Here is a 21,869-nt window from a genome sequence, read left to right as displayed (position 1 = left end):
TCAAAACATCTGAACCCAAGGTTGTTCCAGCCCTGAACCTAGACACAGATCTGAAGATCTCCCATGTTTTTTATTTTTAAAAATAAGCCAAATCTGCACATAGGTCTTGTTTCTATGTCATAAAGTGCCGGACGTGGCTTGTACAAGGTCTTTTTCCCAGCATCAGTGGGATGCAATGGCAAGAAGGACTCATTGTCATGTACTCCGCACAGGATTAGGCATTTTACGTGTGTTTGCCTCCTAAGACACGTGCGCCAATATGTTACAATATCCCTCTGCATCTCACTGGAGTGCTGTCCAAAATCTGACTGTGGGTTTAAATATTATTTATTTTCAGGCAACATGAGGGGATTATTTTTGCTTTTACCACAGTCTGTGGTGTTTTGTTTTGCTTTTATCTCAAAATAACTGATTTAGGAAGAATGATCCTGTTAACTTTCTCAGGAGGGTGGACCTTCTCCTCCTAGCCGTATTAATTTATTTAATTTATCTTAAATTTGATTGCAGTGAGCACCCCTAATTAACCTGATTTTTTGCTGATAATCACTCACAATGGAATCAAATCACAAATCCGGGGATGGATTGACCGGCACACAGAAAGAAGCCGCCCTCCGTGCGTTAATTCAGCGAACGGGATATAATTTGATCCAGGTACGAACTCACGGTCACATCCTTTTGTGTGCAGTGTCTGGTTTCATCCTGAAGCGATGCGTTGCATCGGGGGCTTGAGCAGCAAACCCGTGTGCATGAAGCGCTCCTTGTTCATTCTTCTTCTTCTGTTTTTCTCTAACATACGTGCTGCACATAACTACATGTAATAGATGCTGTCTTTTATGACACGGGACCTTATTCCTCCAGGAATTCTTTGCCCAATGACAAATTATGACAAGGGCAGAAAAAAAAAACCAAACAAAGTTTCAGAAGAGCATAGGTCCAGAGCTGGCCATAGGAAGTCCAACACATCACCACCAGATCTGCCTTTTGTACAGGTCTTTGCACCTGAACAAGCGAAGGTGAGGCAGGTGCCTCACCTGCCCAAACACCAAAGGTTTGCTCCCAGTTTAGTCTTCAAGATCTCCATGTGCAACGCCTCCTCTGGTTAGGGGAGGTGGAGACAGGGCATGTTCTTCAGGAGCCATCTGAAGAAGTCTTTCTCAGTTAGCATGACCAAAACCAGCTAATTTTTCAAAAGCGTTGTGCACCAATATGACGGCCCTTGCATCCTGGAAGAAGTAACTGAAAACACTGAATTTTAGGCAGGTGGATGCCTTGAACTTTGCCTTGCTTTGCACAGCACTAGAGGGCACAACAGCTCAAAGCAAAAACTGAGGCTCCTGGGAAAAAGCATTTTCCTATAGCCCTTAATCCTGTGTGCGCCCCAGGACCAGACCAGCAGCTGGGTTTGTTGCCCTTGACGAAGCTTTCTGCTGTATCTGACCCAGAAGATAAATACCTTCTCTATGTATTATATTTACTGTGGCTTCCTTTATCCTGGTCTCCAGTTTTTCAAACTGTCATATCTGGCTATAGCTCATTCCTAAACCACAGATTTCAATCCCCAGCCCCCCAGCCCCCCACACATACCCCTCAACATCTTCTTTCTCCCTACCTTTTCCATTGCAAGCTTACTATTTTATCTTTTTGGTTTTTTCCCCCCTCCTGATTTCCTTTTCCACATGTCTTTGGGCTTTTCTTCCAACCTATCTATTGGTGCAGTCAAACACTTTCTTCCTCAATGCACGCCAGGGTCACTCAGCTTTGTGAAGTGGATGATGAAGTCCTCCTTCCCTCCAGACACCTTGTCAAGATGAATTTGTTGAGACGCTGCCTTCAAGCCACAAATGAAGCTACTGCAGATTGAGGAAAGACTTTATTTCTTGCTGTGTCTCCTCGCACACCAGCTCCCACAGACATTAACAAAATAAAAAAAAAAGAACTCTTTGATGATCTCTCACTTGGCTTTATGTGCGACAGTAAGACCCCTCTCACCATTTTTAGACCATTATCGATGAGCTTAGCATTTCCTCCAGCTGACACGCCAGTGAAGATCGCAGATGACTGCAACAACACAAAACACAACCGTCACTTTTTGTCTTCACCTAACAAATGGCTTGAGAGACAGAAAAATCCCATGCCAGCAATGTGCTCAGTTCAGGAAAACTGGGGGAAGAAAAATAGCCTGAAACATCATGGTCTTCCTGTTAGATTTGCTGTAAGAATTCATTCATAAATTCAAATATCCCTGTGACTCCACCACTATGCTAAAAACATTTAGAAAAACAGGAGTGAGCATGGATAATTTAGGGCCTGTTATAGGTTCAGGAAAACCGAAAGAGCTTGTGGTATATTCTTATTTTCCTGCAAGGATCCCCGTTTGCTTACATGCTTTAGGCCTCCCTCATAAGTCAGATGTACAGGCATTCACTTGCCTGGAATAATCCCTGAGTGGGAAATGGCTACAGAAATAATCAGGGAACCAAAAATAGAAAAATGACAAGAGTCCCAGATCCTCTGGGAGCAGGGCATTGCTGCAGGACAGGAGAGGGAAGGAAGGAAGGAAGGAAGGAAGGAAGGAAGGAAGGAAGGAAGGAAGGAAGGAAGGAAGGAAGGAAGGAAGGAAGGAAGGAAGGAAGGAAGGAAGGAAGGAAGGAAGGAAGGAAGGAAGGAAGGAAGGAAGGAAGGAAGGAAGGAAGGAAGGAAGGAAGGAAGGAAGGAAAAAAAGAAAGAAAAGAAAGAAAAGAAAGAAAAGAAAGAAAAGAAAGAAAGCAAGCATGAGAATGAAGGGAAGAAGAAAAACAAGAAATACAGAAAAGATGATTAAAAATAGAAGATAACAGAGACACACTCACCTAGCAAAAACATAGCAAAAAGAGGAAATGTTGGCTGGTCTTCACATCTTCGAATATTATTTGGGGCCAAGACTTGTTCCCTGCCTAAAGAAACTCCTGGGCAGGCAGTCATCATGTTTTGCCCCTCGCATGGCCTCCCACCATCGATGGCCCTCCTCTGTCCCCCCTGTGGGGCTGCTTCTGTCACCTCCTCTGCCCAGACCTCCTCCCCTGCTGGGTTCCCTCTAAAATGCCCAGCACAGTTAGAGAAAGAGCTTCACCGCTCCTGGGTGTAGGAAGGGGTGGGCATTGGGGTGCACCATTTCTCCATGCCCATCTCCAGGCCTGGGTCCTCACCACGCCTTGTGCCAAGCATTGCTACCTCTTCGCTAAGCCCAGCTGCTGGCACAAACATCTTTTTCACAGGCATTGAGCAGCTCCAGCATCACCTACTACCAATGGTGCCTTGGGCTCCCTGCCTGGCCCCTTTCACTCTGTCCATGTTTCTCTCCAAATTTCTACCTTCATCCCCACTTTCCCCCGTGTTAGCACTTTCTGAGGTCCAGATGCCTTCTGCTTTTGGGAAGTCTTTCTGCTCTTAAACACGATCCTTCCAGTATCTATGATCTTTTCTTTGGTCTGTAGGGTAGGAAGCTCTCCTTCAATTACTAAAATAAGAGGCAATATCATTGCTAATAAATGTTTATGAAGAATCATGAGAAGTTATAAATTTTGCAAGTGTTATATTGCGCAGTCCACAACTAACACACAGTCCACAGAGGTATTCAACTGTCTCCATCTTGGACATCTGAAGTAGCAACTGAGTTACAGAACATACACTGATGCATGTTCCTTAGCAAAACCCAGCTAGTACAAACCAGATCCCTCTCCAGTACATCTCCAGCATACTAACTGGGTTATCAAAGCCTTTCAGTATAGATATGGCAGTGGGGCAGCCAACGCATGCTACGTTATCTCTGATGAGTCTGTAAAGAGTTGCTCCCTGAAGGGAAGGAGTGAGTCTGTCTCCAGCCCACTGGTAACAGAGCATGTCTAAATCGTCATTCCCTGGGAAGGGGTTAGTTACATCCACATTTAAAATCTATGTCTAAACCATTCTTTTATTTTTCTCCATGGCAGGAAAATGGGCAGAGGAAATACGGAGGCCCACCACCTGGTTGGGATGGCCCTCCGCCGGAGCGGGGGTGTGAGATCTTTATTGGGAAACTGCCCCGAGACCTCTTTGAAGATGAACTTATACCACTGTGTGAAAAAGTAAGAGTTCATGGCAGGTAGTTGTATTGCAGAGGTCAGTGATGATCAAAGCTTCATTTCAAGGCTGAACGGGAGATGATTTGGCCCAGGCTACTGGTGGAGCTCTGACATGATATAGCCAAGGAAGCACCCAGTCTTGCTTAAACACCTCCTGCCTTGCTGACAAACCTTTTTCTTTCTATTTGCAGATTGGCAAAATCTACGAAATGAGAATGATGATGGACTTTAACGGCAACAACAGGGGCTACGCCTTTGTGACCTTCTCGAATAAACAGGAGGCGAAGAATGCAATAAAGCAACTCAATAATTATGAAATTAGGTAAGCATGGCATACATCTTCACCTCAACATTAAATCTATTTTGTTATGTAACGCATATTTTTCCTTACAGCCCAGAGGAATGTTATTTAGATACCTAAGCTTTAAGAGGAAATCACCTCTTGCATCCCTGTGCAGTCATTGTTTTATGCCATAGTAAAAAGGCAGTATGTAGGACTCATCAGAACCAAAATCTTTCGCAAGAAATTTCTTCTTTACCAAAAAAAAACCCTACCAGAACTTTGGAAAAAATACTTTGCTTTGGATCAAATTAACTTTTGCCTAACCATTGCTGTTTATTTCATGTTGCCCTCTGGGCTGGTTTTTTGGTTGATTTATTCCTATTCACAGTCTCTCTTGTGACCTATACTGCAGATATGTTCTGGGAGACAGAGCAATTGCAAAAAATGGTGAAATAGGATGGAAACCAATTGGCAATATAGTGACATTTCCTAATAGATAGGAACAGAAAAAGCCCTCATGTTTGTGACTAAAAATTGGGAACAAAACACCCAGAAATCAACAACATCTGGGCCTATGAATATGTTTTGTTTTGATTACAACTACACTTAATTTTTTTTTCCAGTTCAAAGTGGGATGAGTAGATGCCTTTGCTTAGAAGCATTTAGAGATAAACCATTCTGGCAATTTTATGGCTTTCAGGTTTGTTTTTAATAAAAAAAGATGGGTTATGAATTGCTTTACTAGCAACCCTAAGGATGAGCAGGTCACAAGGCACACAGGGAGGGCTTGGAAATGTGATTTGTATCAGAGGTTAAAATATCTTAAAGATCAGGCTTCATCCACCTCCACCCCCTCTGCTTACTTCCCTTGTTCCAAAGACTCCTCTAAAGAAGTTTTTAACTTCTCAAGACCTGCAAGAGGTATTTGGACCACGAAGAGGTAAGCAAAGTGCATGTAAGCAAATTTTTACTTTGGGGTCTGCTCAACAGTTGGCATCAGTAAGCCCCCAAATGCTGTTTCTCAATGACAAGGGATTTTCTTTCCCCAAAACCTCAGTCATGAGGCCCAATGGTGACTGGGAAGCTACAAGTCACTGGTGAACACAACAAATCCTGGCTTATACTGATAGCGACACAAGAGTCACTGCTGTGACCATGGGTGGTAGGTACAGTTGCCTGGTAGCAGCCGTTTTTGCAAATAGCAAAAGGGAGAATCCCAGGAAGCAAAAGCAAAATTTGGCTTTGGTTTCTCCCTGATCTCAAATCCTTCACTTCAACTGTGCTGTCTTACTTTGATGTCAAATTTAGCAGAGTGGCAGCCTTCATGTTAGCTCTTGCATTGAGCAAGACCGCTTGAATATCCCAAACAACATATGCTGGAGGAGCAGGAGGCCTTGTGTTTGACCTTGTGTTTTGGGACAAGACAGGGGGTTTATTTTAAATTTTTCCTCTCTTTGAGAACTGATCTTGACTCCTAACAAATGAACAATGTTGTTTCTACTCAGGAATGGGCGTCTCCTTGGAGTCTGTGCCAGTGTGGACAACTGTCGCCTGTTTGTGGGAGGGATCCCCAAAACGAAGAAGAGGGAGGAAATTTTAGCAGAGATGAAGAAAGTCACAGACGGAGTTGTGGATGTCATTGTCTACCCTAGTGCAGCTGATAAAACCAAAAACCGGGGTTTTGCTTTTGTGGAATATGAAAGCCATCGGGCAGCAGCCATGGCCAGGAGAAAATTGCTCCCAGGTTAGTACAGATGGTGAGGGTGGTAGGGATGGTTTCATCTCAGGGGTCACCTATGTACACATTATGCTGCAGTGAGACCGGGGTCTCCAGAGGACCCAGGTACCCAAGGAAGCAAACGCTGCTTGGGTTTTCTCCTCTCAGCTGCTGGAGACACTCGGAGCAAGGAGGGACCCCAATACACCGTGGCTGGGTGATGGAGTCTCCCTGGCTCTAGGGTGCAGGGTGAGAGATTCACTACAGATCGTGATGTAGCACCATGCTCATTATCCATGCTTTTCATTTAGGAGCTTGAATTTATTCAAAATACAGCTAGCTGGATTTAGCTGTGTGTACCCATACAGCTCTGTTGTAGGATATGTGTTATCCTGTGGTTATCTTGGGTTATATATAAAATATAGTCTCAGTTATGGCCTCTCAGAGACAACCGCTCAGGAAAACATCTAAGAACATATTCAGTCTTGAGAATGTACTGAGGATGTTCCTGAAAATGGGTATTTTCCATGTGTGAAGAAAATTTCAAATGAGGAATTGCTTTAGGATTTAAACAATATAAAGAATAAGCCTATGCAATTTAGTGCTGGGGGACATTCAAAGACCATTGTGAAACAGAGAGAGGTTTGGCAGGTGTTAGATGAAGGAGTCAACATTAAGTGCATTTGCAGTGATTTCACTAATTTTCTCATGCTTTCTTATGCTCAGCAGCTCCTGCACTGCTTTGTCAAACTCAGCTCGCTTGCTGGTGAAAGAATCCAATAAACCTGTTTTGAGACGTCTTCATAACCCACCAACCTTCTTTCACCCTTTCTATACAACAGCCCATGAAACATCCCGAGTAATTGAAATCCTTTTTTCTTATTGTAAAAAAATGAGCATGATTTCGAGCACACTTAGCTATTGTGGGATATCTCACACTGACTATTTTTCCTTTTATTCTGCATTTTCTGCATCAGCTTAGCATCTCCCTGATTGTGAGAGAACATTCAGCTGATCTGTGCTTCAGCACAACATTTCCATGGTTTCTATATTGAGAACGATGGAAGGAGCAGGCACAGCCACAGCTGCCGATGGCAGCCTTGAGGGAGCAGAGTACTTGAAATCCTGAGCAAAGACAGTGAGACAGATGGAACGAACATGTAGCCCTGAACAGACATGTGCAATGTGCTAGTGATTTCCAATTCAGGGACATCTTGGTAAACAGTTTGAGGAATTTCAAAGGCCTGAGCAGGAGCCAGAGTCTTCTGATGTTGCAAACATACGGGAGGAACTTGAAAAAAGTTTCAAGCCAGAACTGACTGTGTCTCCAGCTGATGCATTGGATGAATGTGAGACTGAATATCATTATCAAGACACTTCCTTTACTCTGAACCTCACTGCTCTTTGAGGGAGCTTTGTAGAATGACAGAAATGCTCGAAAAGGAAGATGCTTTTTATGAAAACTTTGTCCTGTTTCCTGGTTAAACAGGAGGGTGGAGGAAGACTGGGTTTTAACAAGAGGCTAGCGTAGGCACCAAGCTTAGCTCCTTTGCTGCAAGTCAGCCAGGTCATTATTTCCACTACTGAACAGAAAAATGGCGATTCAGAAAGGGGCACATGACCTTTCTTTTCAGCTGGCTGCCATTAGCAGCCATCTCTCTATTTCTGATCACTAACAGCCCAAGTCAGACTGGGCAGCGCTGAAAGCTGAGCATCAGCCCAACCTCTCTCCACAAATCCCGGCTCATTCATGAGCCTTCCTAGCAGGAAGCAGCCTCTTTCCATTTAGTTTGTTAATTTTCACTTCCAATACAGAAAAACAGGTCTCTGAATTCTACACTTGCCCTCTAATTTTCTCTGGTTTGGAGCTCCCATCCCATCTTAGATGGGTTATCCAAGTGGAGATGCAAGAGAGGATGCCTTTTTTTAGATCTCTCCAAAAATGTTTTGCAGGATTCTCATTTTCCCTCTACTGGCATAGGCATCCCCAGGTTTCTTCCAGGTTTTAGCATAATTAAGGCCTTGGAGGACTCAATCTTCATGTCATAAAGATCAGAGAGAAAGAAAGACAAAAACAGAGAAAGACCCACTTACTCTTTGGGGGATGTTTGCAGAAGAGGTGGACTTTCTATTTCATTATTTGGAAGGACTATCTAGCACTTACCATGCTGCTAAGACAGAAAATGGTCCCTACTCTACATCCAAAGAATTAGCTGCTGGGCCAATTAAAATTGTTGGAGAAAAAGTGGGCCACAGATAGAGCACATGAAATTTCGGGCTCTGGATATTAGCGGGTGGCCAGATTTCAACCACTCCTGAAGGGAGGACGATCTCCCTGCAAAATGTGCAGAAGGAACAGGGAAGAAAAAGAGGAGGAAAGAGGTATCATTGCCATCTGGAGAATACAGGAGGTGAAGAAACCATCACTATGTAGATGTCCCTCTGCCTTACCTGGTATCCTGCTGCTCATCACTGCGATTCCCACACCTTTGAAACAAGACTGTGCCAGTCAGGTTTCATTACATATTAAACATCACTAATTGACTAATCAATTACTTAACAGATTAGGTGACTCAATGCAAATGATTACGGACCCCAGTGTGATAACATGGCGACAACATGGCCTTTAACAACCTCTTTGTTTGCTCTTTTTATTCTCTGCCCCTCAGTGGCTCGATCCCATGTGTGTACAGAGCCCATGAGCTTCTCCTCCACACCCACACGCTGTTTTATGCCTTGTTACTTTTTGTGTCACTCCTTTCTACTACTTCTGCTGCAACTTCCCCCAGCAGGGACCATATGACTTCAAATACTTCCACACAGAGACATCCTTGCTTTTACTATTTCATTTCATCCAGCTGGGACTTCTGCATCCCTTTCCTATTATCTAGGGAACAAAACTTTTGCAGCCAAGGGGGATTTTTATAAGTTCATTAAAATATTTCCCTTTAGAGAGAACTCCAGGGAACGCAGACGTTAGTGAATCATGCCATATTTTCACGTCTTTAATTCTGGAGGCTGCATTTCTGCAGGCATCTAAGGTATTAGCAGGAGCACGCCTAAAGTGTGACCATCTGCTTTTGGAAATGAGTTAACGAAGCAGCCGTGCTTTGAGCAAGAAAGGCTTATTTTGGTCCCGTTTGTAGAATTGGCCTATTCTGCTGTTCATACTGCATGTGAAATAGTCTCTGAGCAGAAGTAAGAGGAACCAAAGCCTGTCTGACACTGACCATGCCAATTCCTTTAAAGGAAGGATCCAGTTGTGGGGACACCCTATCGCTGTTGACTGGGCAGAACCAGAAGTGGAGGTGGATGAAGACACCATGTCATCAGTAAAAATTCTCTACGTGAGGAACCTCATGCTCTCGACCACTGAAGAGACAATAGAAAAGGAGTTCAACAACATCAAACCAGGTAGGAACCCATTGACATGGTATCTCCTAAATAAGTACTGCTGCTGCAAATGGAAATATTTCTCCATTCATAAAATGTCAAAGGAAGAAACCAAAATAATTGGATTTCCCCTGTAAATTGTTCATGTGTAAAGCCACAAAAATCATCATTAGGGTGAAGGGTCCCACCCAACATGCACATCATGTCATCCCATTAAGGGCTGCTTAATTTCCAGCTAACACCACTGCTAACCTTTTTAGGGTGACTGGCAACTGGAAGAGATCCAAAGCTCTGCATGGGGTTGCTTGTGTCATAAAAATTATTTTGAATCATTTCTGTCTTTCTTTAAAAGAGAGAGTTGGTGAAACAGCTGGGTGATTGCAGCATTCTTCTTCTATGGAAAGGGATGACGATAGAAATAGAGTGATTTAATACAAATGCTTTTTATCTATGTAAATTCTGATTTCTATCATTTTCATACAACACCCCACCACCCCCATTCTTCTGTAAATTTGTGAATAATCAGTGCTTATGATTTAACACATAATATGACAGTGTTCCTTCGTGGCGTATATTACATGCACTTAGGGTGAGATTTTTCAAAAAGCAAGTAGATTTGTTGGGAATAAAAATCCTGCTGGCTTTCAAAGAAGATTTTACTTCTGAATTGCTCCAGCTTTAGGAAATTCCACCCAAAACCAACAAAGTAAAAATAACACATTTCTGCAGCTCTCCCAACCACACAGTCCATTAGGCATTAGTAACTTATGCTTGGCAATGTGAAATCGCCTTTCATCTCGTTCCTATTAACTTCCTTCTATTATTTTTTTTAAATACACTACAGAGCTTCATTTTTCCTTCACTAACTTTTCATTTCTGCTCTATACATTTCTTTTTCTGTACTAGGCTGCAATGCAAAGGTCTTTACGGGGTTTCCTTACAAGTCTTTTCTGTCATTCTAATGTTTCTGGCTAATACTTTTAGCCACCATCAAGCTGTTAGAGGTCTGATTTTACCCCTGAGTTAAATATATATCATCCCACTCTCTTAACTATTTCCTCCTTTTATTTACCCAGTTTTGCTCCTGAATGTTGAACTGCTTGCACTCCCCAGAAATACATTTATGCCCCTTTGACACTTTGGTAACAGTCATCTGCTTTGCTCTGAAGACAAGTTTTCTAGTACAACAACAGAAGATCTGTGTAGTTTTTGATTTTTGCTTTATCGTTTTACTTCTCATGCTGGAAATTCCTTTGATTTTTTTAAATGGACATCTTCATTGTGGATAAAACCAGGAATGCCTTTTTTAAAGCTGTGCCATGCTTTCAAAAAAAAAATGTGCATCAGAGCAGCAAAGCTTGAGCTTCGGGAAGAGCAAATGCAATTTAAATTATAGTGAGATTACAATCAAAAACATCAGCAATGATCTGAAATGATTCACTTCCCCCCGCTTTAGTTATCTGTCTTATTCATTGTGCCGCATTTCAGTACTCTGCTTGCCTGAAGTGTACAATTTGATCCAGGGCATTAAGAAGCTGTTTTGACAATAACAAGTCATCCAATAAAAAATGATCCTAACAAAAGGAGTTACGATCCAGAGGTCCCCGTGACAGATCAATCGCCACATCGCTACAGGCTCCATAGACACTACCAGGAATGCTTCTTATGCATCTCAAGTCATAATATAGTACAAGCATCACCCCTTAAATCTGTGCCAAATTCAGTGCTGGATGACTTCTATAGAGATCTGCATCACTTGTCTCACTGAAAAGCCCTACCCTCACTACCTAGAGATTTTGGCAAAAATCCTCATCCCTGGCAAAGTTTCCAGCAGGAAGGTTGTGCTTTCCAAATGTACTGAAGGGGACAATATCCCCCCTGTAACATCACACGGACAGCCTCTCCATGGAGATGACCCGAGGGTGGGTATCACATTGCTCTGCCCCAGCAGAGACAGAAGCGGGGAAGAGCAAGATTTTGGGCTCGAGCGAGGATCAGTAAGACAGAGCACTCTCAAGGAGGCAGAAGGGGGATTTTTCAGAACACAGAATGTTCATTAAAGCCTTGACTTGTAAACAAGGCATCAGCATATAACTCCCATAACTTTGGGCTTAGAGAATCACCCTCCAATCCCAGAAGGACACAAAGTGCTACTTACCATTCCGGTGTCATTTTGAAGACGTGCAGGCTGCTCAGGTTCTAGGCTGGGACAGGCTTTATTTAGCCCGCTGGAGCTCCTAATGACTCCCCCTGAACTCTGAAGAAATACATTTTTCTCCTGCAGTTATTTAAGTATGTGCTTTTTGCAGCAGTATGACATTTCCCTGTGCACCTGTTCAGCTTTAAAGGGTAAGAAGCCAACAGAAGAGTCGTTCAGCATCCCTTAGCCATATTTCCAAAGGATATCTTTGGGGGTGTTACAGTCTCAGTGGCTGGGCTGGTTAATGATGTGCTTCCCAACCCACAGGAGTAGGGAAGATGAACAATTAGAGAAGAAAAGGTAGATGTCTAAAGCTTGCAACCGCGGGGAATAGGACTGGTGTCGTTATTTTGGAGACAAACTTATTAGTGCTGAGTATCTCAGTGCCAAGAAGTTCCCAGTAGCAGAACAGCTGACAAGGAAAAGCTGTAGAGTATGGACATAGAAAAGAAGAACAAGAAGCCATTTACATTTGAATTTTTGTGGGTAACCACAGAGGTGTAGAAAGATTCAGGCTGGAGGCTCCAGGATGAGGGTCTCCAGCTCAATGCTGCTCCCAGCAGGGCCAACGCCACAGCTGCAGCAGGCTGATTGGGACTGTGTCCAGGCAAATTAGGGCATCCCTAGGGATGGGGATCACCCACCACCTGGGGCCCTGTCCCAGGGGTGTCCCACTCGCATGGGAAAGGCTGTTTCTTAGGGCCGGACCTGCTGCTCCATTGGTCCCAGCCCATCCCTATGCTTGGGGCTGCTCTGTCCCAGACAGGACTTGGTGTTTGTCCTTGCTGAACGTCCTGAGTTGATGGTTAAGAGAAGAGTCTCCTTGTTTTACAGCAGAAGCATCAGCTTCCCTGAAGCTGCCTCTGAGTAGCATGTATGATGCACACACAAAACCATGGAGATGATGACCACACAGTGACGTTACCTGTAGCTCATGAAATCCTGGGCTGTTGCATGTCCTGCTCAGCCATCCAGGTCTCAGTGGTCTGTAACAGAAGGGAGACACAAGACCAAAGGCAGCGTCCAACAGAGCATTTTGGACAGGAGAAAACCACTCCACTGTAATGGGAAACCTACTGGTGCCTGACCCCAAGTATTTCTAGTTTTTCTTTAAATACTACAGCCTTTATATTTATTTTCCCATCCTAAAGGGGGACGTATATGCATCCTAGGAGGTAAGAAGATACTGTCCTCTAGCTTTTTTACCCTTGGTCAGCCTTTGCTCTCCAAGGGCTCATAACCCAACACAGTTGCTCTTTCAGCTCTGTATTTTCTAACTAATACCAATTTCCAACTAATATTCTGACATTTTCTGCAGGTGCAGTAGAGAGAGTAAAGAAAATTAGAGACTATGCCTTTGTGCACTTCAATAAAAGAGAAGATGCAGTTGAAGCTATGAAAGCCTTGAATGGGAAGGTAAAGCTGCTGTAAATGCTAATTCGTGGGGCTTATATGTGGTACCTTATACACAGCTGAATCAAAGCTGCCTGGTTTATTAGCTACAAAAATATCCTGAAGGTGTTAGCCCTATTTTCTTTTCTCAGGCTGCTTTTATACTCCTGAATTTGTTTTTCAGCAAGCCTGATGTGCACAAACTGTTCATTTTTGGCTTCTTGCTCCTTGCATTTGTGCTAAATGTTTGCCCAGCTCAGACTATAGTTCACTCCTCAGAAAAAAAAAAAAAAAAAAAGCCGAGCAAAGCCAAAATGAGGACTAGCAAACGAGGGGTTATGGTTCCCTTGGCTCATGCTCACATCCTTGTTCCACGTCTGCCAACAAAAACACTCGCAGGGTAGTGTGTGAATGGCAAACCGGGACAAACAAGGTCAACCCAAAACATCTGCTCCAAATTCAGATGCGGATTTGCAAGGAGGTTGCTGTATTTAGTACTTCTTGCACTGCATGTAATTCACAGTGCTGTAATGCAAGAGCTGTTCCCAAAGAGGTGTTAACCCTGCTCCTATTTTTAGTGCTACTGCTATTCTCCACAGGAGCACGTATAATCTCACTGACTTACATGCTACTTTGCAGGGAAGCAAAGCCTTTTGAAGCCTTCACAACTGTGCTAATTCAGCTAAGGAGCCTCTCCTGGCAGGGGTCAGGGATGGGTGCTCTCAACACATTAAGCCTTCACCCAGCCAGTGCCTTCTTCCACCTGTGGGAGGGAGATTTTGGCTTTTTTTGGGTGGTTTTCTCCATCTTCACATCCCATTAGCAAACCATGTGGAGACACTGCCTCCCTAGGCAGGATAATCCCCGTGCACTTTGGAGACTTACGCTTGTGCTTCTCCCGTGCTCTCTCTCCCCACCACCCCGGCGTGAAGGTGCTGGATGGGTCCCCGATTGAGGTGACGTTAGCCAAACCCGTTGACAAAGACAGCTACGTCAGATACACCCGGGGCACAGGCGGCAGAGGTACCATGCTGCAAGGAGAATACACCTACGCCTTCGGACATGTGTATGACCCTGCCACCACCTACCTGGGTGCCCCGGTTTTCTACGCACCCCAAGCCTATGCGGCTATCCCCAACCTCCACTTCCCTGCTGCCAAGGGGCTTAGCAACAGGAGCATCATCCGGCCCCCGTCCATCCGAGGTAACTCCCATCACGCCAATACTCGGCTTTATCAAAATAACTCCTGCGGGGTTTGGGTGGCTGCTCCCTAGACTTGTGTCGAGGGCGTTGGCTTTGCCCTGGATGCTGGACCCCTTTCAGAGAAGGACAAAAAACACAGTTTTTCATCTCTGTCCTTCTCAAAGACATAGTAATCTTCCAGCAGACTAAGCAGGTCATGAAAAAAATAACCATTTTCCCAGAGCAAGCCTGAAACAGCTTCCAGATTGCCCTACATCCAGCGTAAAGAAACCACAAATCCTCCTGGTTTTGCCCCAGCAGGGAAGACCAAATAAAACAATTTTCCTTTCCCCTCCTCAGAGCCAACTCCCTGAACCAGCCACTAGCACAGCTCTCCGCTGTGTTTCCTCTTTGCTTTGAAGGTCACAGGGAAAGTTTTACCAGTCTTGGTGTTTTCCGACCCAAAGCCATGGTGTTTCCCAGGGAGGTCACATTGCCCTGATGCAGGGTGGGGGACCAGCACTGAAATCAAGCAAGCCATTAACTGCGTGCTCTAGGAGATGGACTCCTTCTCTGGGGGATCATTAACCTAATAATAAGCGGCCTGTGAAAACAGAGGGTATTTTTGAAAGCTGCTGAGGCTTTGCCTTTGATCCTGGGTGACCACACCTGGGACCAAATCAAATCCCCATGCTCAGGTACCCCCCTATTAAATATCTTTGCAAGCATCATTTGGTAAGTGCAGAAGTAAGCTTGGGGGCTAGCAAAAAAAAAAAAAAAAATCTGCCCATTTGATCTTCCTTCCAAAGATGTCACCTGTGGCAGTCAGCTTGTCTCACCAAGCCCGTGGCCAGGTCCCACAGCAGGCTGGGACCCCGCGTGGCACCCCAGTAGGTCTGGCAAGGACTGCACCAGCCAATTTTTCCCTCTTCCCAAGGAAGTGGACGGGAAGAAAAAATTTCCCCTGCTGCCCCCCATGTTTTTGCCTGCACAGGTGAGACCAGCTTCTATGAAAGTTGCATTGGGAAAGGTGCAGATGTGGTAACCCACCAGACCTCTCTTGCCTTGCAGTCTCCCCAGACTCCCAAGTAGGGCTCCCCAAGCAAAAATGAAGTGTAATGGGGGAAAAAGAAGAGGAATTTGGTTCATATAACCAGGGAATTGTATAAACTCTGAACTCTTCAAGAAAGTGAAATTACTTTGGTGTCTAGCAAATGGTACCAGCTGCCCCCTCTCTGCCTTTCAACTACAAATCCAGTTACAAAGGTGTCACGAAGTCAAAACTGACCAGAGAAGATGGAAACTGGGTCATAAAGAAGCAGGGCTTCCCCCAAAAGACCTCACTCATCCAGGCATACAAGCTCAAAAAGAAAGGGTGTCAATGTTGAGCCTGGGTTATCCCAGCAACAGGTTATGGGGGGGGCTCCTGCCCATCTTCTTCCCAAACCCGGCAAATGGGGCTAACTTTTCCATTTCAGCAAGAATCAGGGTAATTTTTTCCGGTGATTTGATTCAGTTTAATGCCTTCTTACATTCCTAGAAATTTACATGAATGTACCTGTAGGGGCTGCGGGAGTTAGAGGACTGGGAGGTCGCGGCTACCTGGCGTACACGGGCCTGGGGCGCGGATACCAGCTCAAAGGAGAAAAGAGGGGAGAGGATAAACTCTACGACCTCTTGCCAGGAATGGAGCTCACGCCGATGAACCACGTCACGCTAAAGCCCCAAGGGATCAAACTCGCTCCTCAGGTACGTGCGCGAAAAAGAGAGTCAATATCCCAGCCAGAGGTTATCTTTGCCCAAAATGTTTTTGGGAAAACGGCCCCCTGCTTGAATCTGCACTGGGGACTGATAACTAAATCCATTCTTGCATCTCAAAAGACATAACAGAAAATAAAATACCACTAGTTGCATCTTGCAGTACCCATCTGCCTCACTGCAGAATGGCATCCACTCTCCCTTGGAGGAGAGTTTTCACAGAAACCCATGGGTGGAAAACTAAATCCAGCTATGGCTGTCACTCCAATAAAAGCACAGAAGGCAAAGAAATTCTCACCCAAAATGGGTTTGATAAACAGGGTGCATCGCTTGGGGCACAGAAACTCTGCTTGCTCAAGAAGGCTTTTGATGTGGTTGTGTGTGCAGGACTGGGATCCAGATGGATGGATGAGGGCTGAGGACAACAAACCCATAACAAATTCCCCAAGTTTCTGAGGATCTGGCTCTTACAGCAACTCCTTTCCCCTTACATCATTGAAAGCAACATCAGAAACTAACTTCACCCTGAATTTTGAAGCACCTCTTTGCCTATTAACACTTCACTTGCCACAGCATCCGGTTTGCCAAAGTCTATGAAAACATCCTTTTCTCCCCCAGAAAACTGGAGAGTGGGTTCCCCTCCAACCCCTGCAAAATTTCATAGTCCCCTTACTCTATTTTATCAGCATATAAGAGGGGTGAAATATCCTGAGTGGTGCTGCACTGCCTTAGGGCACATGAAATTAATTTTTTCCTCTTCCCATGCATGCCAAACCCCCACTGCGTGTATTTCAAATAGTGCAGTAACAACACCAGGCATTTGCAACACTAGTTTTTTGGGGCATGTTTTCCCAGCAGCTGAGCTCCCTAATCCCGCCACTGCTACTATTGCACAACAGTAGGTCTTAAACAGCTACAGCTTGCTTCACAACAGCCTCATTAACAGGACAGCCTCATTTATACCTGTCAACTTGGTCAGCCGCTCCCATCCGCTGCAATGGGACCATTTCAACAGCATCTTTGAATGATGGACTTCGTTCCCACTGCCTAGCTGGGATGCTCAGTGTTAATAAGTAGATCTGCCTTATTGAGGATTTAAATATTGATGTAACATTATAAAACCAACATCCGTATAAAGGCACTGGGACAGCAGGGAACAAGTGTTGCCATAGTCAAGAAATGTAATAAACTAGTTTGCTTACACTACAAAGTGCTAAACTTCAGTTGGTGCTACAATTAGAAAATTAAAAGCCACACTGACATTTAAATTTTACATTTTAATTTTAAATAGAATTAAGTGTTAATTTTAAATATGGTAGACCACAGAAAGATGCAGGTTGGAGGCACCTGGGGTCTCTGGTCTGACCTAGCTGGCAGCGTGACCAACCTTGCAAAGCCCCAAGACTCAACATCTCAGCTGAGTGTCAGGTCTGGTGGAGCTACTTGAAAAAAACAATTGGTCCGAGCACCGCTCACAGGGAAGCATGGGAACACCACGCTGTGTTCCAACCCATTTGGGACAGCACATACCCAGTGGGTAAAAAAAAAAAAGAAATACAAAGCTAAAGCAAGAGCATTTCCGGACAGCGATTCCCAATTACCATGGAATAAGCAGTGCTAAGGCTGGGGCAACATGGTTCAGCATTTCTCTTTCAAACTACAAGTAGAAATAGCTTGCTGAAGCCTGTATAATTAATTGGATGGAAACACAGCCTTCTTTCTTTTTTTTTTTTTTTTTAAAAAAAAAAAAGACTATTCGGACTTTTCATGCACTGCAACCCATTAAACCAGGGAGGCAACAGAGCAGTGAAGATGAATGCAACCCTAGTGTTTTAGCACTGTTAAACAGATAGAGCTTCTGGGGAGAATTCAAAGAAAACCACACCGATACCAGAATAAAACAGCTAATCAGCAAAAGGACAAAGATGTCCAATTTAACGGGGGTAATAATTAACTTCAGGAATTAAATGGATTTTTGAAGTATAAAACGTTCAGATGAATCTTATACTTCAAGGTGAATGTAGTATCCCGTCTACCTTTTCTTTTTTTTTTTTTTGCTAAGCCTTGAGGAATCTGCCACAATACCCCTGAAAACCCTTTGGAGGGAAGGAAGCTAACCAGCGCAGGGCTGGAGCAATTAACCTGAGCAAAAATCCCTTTTCTCCCTTCTAGATCTTAGAAGAAATCTGCCATAAAAACAACTGGGGACAGCCTGTTTACCAGCTCCACTCTGCAATTGGCCAAGACCAAAGACAGCTCTTCCTGTACAAAATCACCATCCCTGCCCTCGCCAGCCAGAACCCCACCATGTACGTAAATATTTGAGGTTTTCTGGGTTTCAGGATTTTTCTTTTTTAAATGGCATTTCATCTAGCATCTCTCTTCAAAATACAGTTGCACAGGTCTCTATTTCCTTTTTTTAAAAAAATATATATTATGGAGAAAAATATCCACAAACTAAAGTAGACTGATAGTGATGTCTGCCATGCTTGGTGCTCTCTCTCTGGTGGTGCAAAGACTACAGAAAGCCAGAAATAATTAGGCAAAAGGGTGCTTTTTAGTACAAAAATAAAGCTTACATTACATCTTGTGGGAAAAAGAAAGCAGCTTGAAAGAACACGCTGATAATTCAGCTCCAAATATGATTCTAAACATTTCTGACCTAAAACATTGTTTGCTGTGTATTTTAAAGAAAAACCCAGACTGCAGCAGGCTTTCTGTTGGATTGAAAATGCACAACATGCTCTGAAAGGATGTTGTGTCCGAAATGAGACCCAGGGCCGATAAACTCAGCAAATGAAACCAGGCTGCTACAAGGAGAGTACTGTTGTTAATGCAGCAGCACAGTAAAATAATGTTTCCATTCGATATGTGGGATGGTGCCATCTATGAGTGGATCAAAACATCTTGCAGGAAAGTCCTAGAGAAAAGAAAAAAAACCCAAGCTAACATTTTGCTGTACTCACAGACATCCCTTCACACCACCCAAGCTCAGTGCCTATATCGATGAAGCCAAAACCTACGCAGCAGAATACACCCTTCAGACACTGGGGATTCCCACGGAGGGAGCCGAGGTGCCTCCTGCAGCACCAGCTTTTCCAGGTATGGGAAGGTCTGTACAGCAAAAGGTCTCCTGGAATATTAGTTTTCCTGCTGCTTCCTTGTGGATGTCAAGAATGAACCGGTTTTTGGCCACTGAGGACAGACCTGGCTGTGCTCCCCCACGCGCGTCTATCTTGTCTCATGTTACTTATGTGTATGACATCTTTGTTGCTTATATAGTAATCTACCTCTATGTCAGGACTACCCAAATTACGCTGTACGTACCACAGAGCAACTCAGGCTGAGGCACCAGAGTGGGAGGGGTCTCTGGTCCAACCCTGTTCCCAGCAGGGTCAATGCTGCAGATACAACAGGTTGCTTGGGGCTGCGTCCAGGCGAGTTGGGGCTGTGTCCAAGGATGGGGATCCCCTCACTGCTCAGGGCCCCATCCCAGATATGCGCCACCCCTCCACTCCTTCCAGTTTGTGGATGCCTCCCTTCAACTGGGAGCCCTGATAGGATGCAGGATACAGAATTGGCATCCCCAGTGTCAGATCTGGGATGAGTCCCCTCCCTGGACCTGCTGGCTACGATCTGGCTGATGCCACCCAGGATGGAGTAGAAATTCCTCACTGCAAAATTGCATGGTTGATTGATTCTCAGTCCATCCGTCTTCCCCAGCACCCCCAGCTCCTTTTGAACCAACACTTTGGATTTCATCTGCCAAAGGAATTACTCAACTGTAAAATCTAGGATCTGATCCCAGCTCTCACACCCCCACTGGAAGTTTTTTTTTATCCAGTTTGGGAATTCATACTCAACAGCTCTTGCAACTACCCAAAACAGCTTGGGAAACACAGGCTGGGAGCAGGAATCCAGCTCGCAGGCATTACATTTACTGTGCTCTCCAGCATGACCATTATTCTGATGTAGTGGGAGCAAAGCATGCCAAACTGCACATGAGGAATGCATTAGTCAGTACTACTGAGTTGTTTGGAGTGTCTCAAGGATGGATTTTAAAAAAAAAAAAAAAAAAAAAAAATCTATCCGGCTTCCTGCCACAGGAGTCCGCAAAAGCCACAGAAAAATCAATTTGTCTGGGTTTGTGCAGGCTTCCGCAGCATGGAAACCAAATGGGCTCTTTATTGAATCCAGTCTCCACTTACTGCTTAATTATAATCTCTCCTTTTTCTTTCATCCACCCTTATTTATTTGTCTTGGAAACTCAACAAATTGACATACATTAAAGCTTCTGCTTGCAACACACACTGGTCCTTGATCAGGTCTTGCTGAAGCCCAGCTCAGCTCGGGCCATGCCCAGGTAGCAGCTCATTTCTCTTATGATGGTGGCAGACATGCTTTAAATGACACATTTCTCAATTCCTATTCAATGTTGCACCTTGCTTTGCTGACGCGAAGAAGATACTTGGAGCAGCTACGGTACTCAAATTATAGCAAATTTCTCATGTTTTCCTGTAAGGTAACACCTTCAACAAGGTAAAGTGCTCTCAGAGTTGCCCAATATCTCCACTCCCCCACAGGACCTTGGCTGTGACTGACCTTGAGTTGATCCCATTGCCCAGCTGGTCGGTCGGAGATTTTGGAGCCTGGGAGATGTAGGCTGGCAGCAGAGCCTGGTCCAGCAGAGCCAATGGGTACCCCAGCTGCTCGTCCCAAATTTGGGCTTTGTCTTCATTCCTGATTCTTTCACAACAAAATATTGTGGTCTGGTCAACAAGATGCTATACCCTGCTTTCAGAAAAACCAGCCCCAAATGAGGTTTGTTTTCCCAGTGATTCATTTTAAATCAGCAAAGCTAACATTTTCCCGTGGAAAATTTTGAAGTGTTGAAACCACATTTTCCATTAGAAACTGATGGGGAAAAAAAAAAAATCCAGTTTACTAAATATTTTCTCCCTGATATTGCCTAGAGGGAGTTTCCCTCCTCTCTAACATGGCTGTCCTGAATTGCATGTATTTTGATTGTGAAGGGTATCAGAGTCACATTTTCTCTATGAAACCAGACCAGGTTTCCCCTATATTACTCCATTTTCTTGTCCTACCCATGCCATGCGTGGGAGGACGTGTACAGAGCACCATTAACACCCTCTTAGCTCAGAAATAATCGAAGCCTAAGGAAAAAATATTCAACAGAGAGGGGCATTTTTCAAGCAGAACGTTTAACACATAATAGGTGAGCAAATGCATTAATTTTCCAGCTTCTTTTATTACCTTTAACATGGAGAAAAAACATGCCAGAAATGACCTATTTAATTTAATTAGATTATTCCCATTCACAAACTCATTGCTCCCTACATCATTCCCATGAATCATTCCCAAGACAGCAAAGTCTTCCCATCAAAAATTATCAGGTGATGGTGAGTTTTGAACATCTTTTCATTAATCTGCATTTTTTTCCCTCCTTTCCCCTGCAGGATATACCATTGCTAACGCAGCCGCAACCGTCACAGCCACTCAGCTCAAACAAGCAGTGACTATGGGACAAGATTTAGCGACGTACGCAGCCTACGAAGCCTACCCCGCCTTCGCAGTTGCTGCACGCAGTGATGGCTACGGAGCATTTTAATCCTGTCTTTAATGAAGTTCCCTTAAATTGAGCACAGGCAGGAAAAAAAAAAAAATCTCAGTCTGGTAATTCTTACACCCTCATGATTTTAAACTAATCTGTTGCCTAAAGTTAGATTTTAGTTGGAGTTTCATTCTTGTAGTTCTTTAGTTTCGTAACAGGATAGTAGGGGGGAAAGGAGAAATGAAAGAAAAAAAAATTGCTCAATATCAGAT

The 21,869-nt window shown here is 44.2% G+C and overlaps 1 protein-coding gene across 2 annotated transcripts; it reads left to right on the top strand.

Moving 5' to 3' along the window:
* Positions 1 to 552: 552 nt before the first annotated feature.
* On the top strand, positions 553 to 21,654 carry A1CF (APOBEC1 complementation factor). 2 transcript variants are annotated; one of them, XM_009483974.2, is made up of 11 exons: positions 553 to 651; positions 3,969 to 4,103; positions 4,292 to 4,422; positions 5,889 to 6,127; positions 9,350 to 9,514; positions 13,012 to 13,109; positions 14,018 to 14,288; positions 15,832 to 16,016; positions 18,198 to 18,334; positions 18,994 to 19,127; positions 21,503 to 21,654. In XM_009483974.2, exons 1-11 carry the CDS (start codon positions 553 to 555, stop codon positions 21,652 to 21,654), a joined length of 1,746 nt encoding a protein of 581 aa, XP_009482249.1. The 2 variants fall into 2 exon arrangements, with proteins under 2 accessions (XP_009482249.1, XP_009482248.1); XM_009483973.1 differs by having other exon boundaries at positions 15,808 to 16,016.
* The last annotated feature ends 215 nt before the right edge of the window (positions 21,655 to 21,869 follow it).

This window comes from Pelecanus crispus, chromosome 10 (assembly GCF_030463565.1).
Source record: "Pelecanus crispus isolate bPelCri1 chromosome 10, bPelCri1.pri, whole genome shotgun sequence".
Classification (NCBI taxonomy): domain Eukaryota; kingdom Metazoa; phylum Chordata; class Aves; order Pelecaniformes; family Pelecanidae; genus Pelecanus; species Pelecanus crispus.
This window is presented reverse-complemented; position numbering and strand designations above follow the sequence as displayed.

What these genes read in the sequence shown, in the direction of transcription:
- A1CF (XM_009483973.1), top strand. Translation starts at nt 553, where the DNA reads ATGGAATCAAATCACAAATCCGGGGATGGATTGACCGGCACACAGAAA. An exon ending in CAGGAGAAAATTGCTCCCAG is followed by an intron (nt 6,128 to 9,349) that starts GTTAGTACAGAT and finishes ATTCCTTTAAAG; the next exon opens with GAAGGATCCAGTTGTGGGGA. An exon ending in TGCAGCACCAGCTTTTCCAG is followed by an intron (nt 19,128 to 21,502) that starts GTATGGGAAGGT and finishes TTTCCCCTGCAG; the next exon opens with GATATACCATTGCTAACGCA.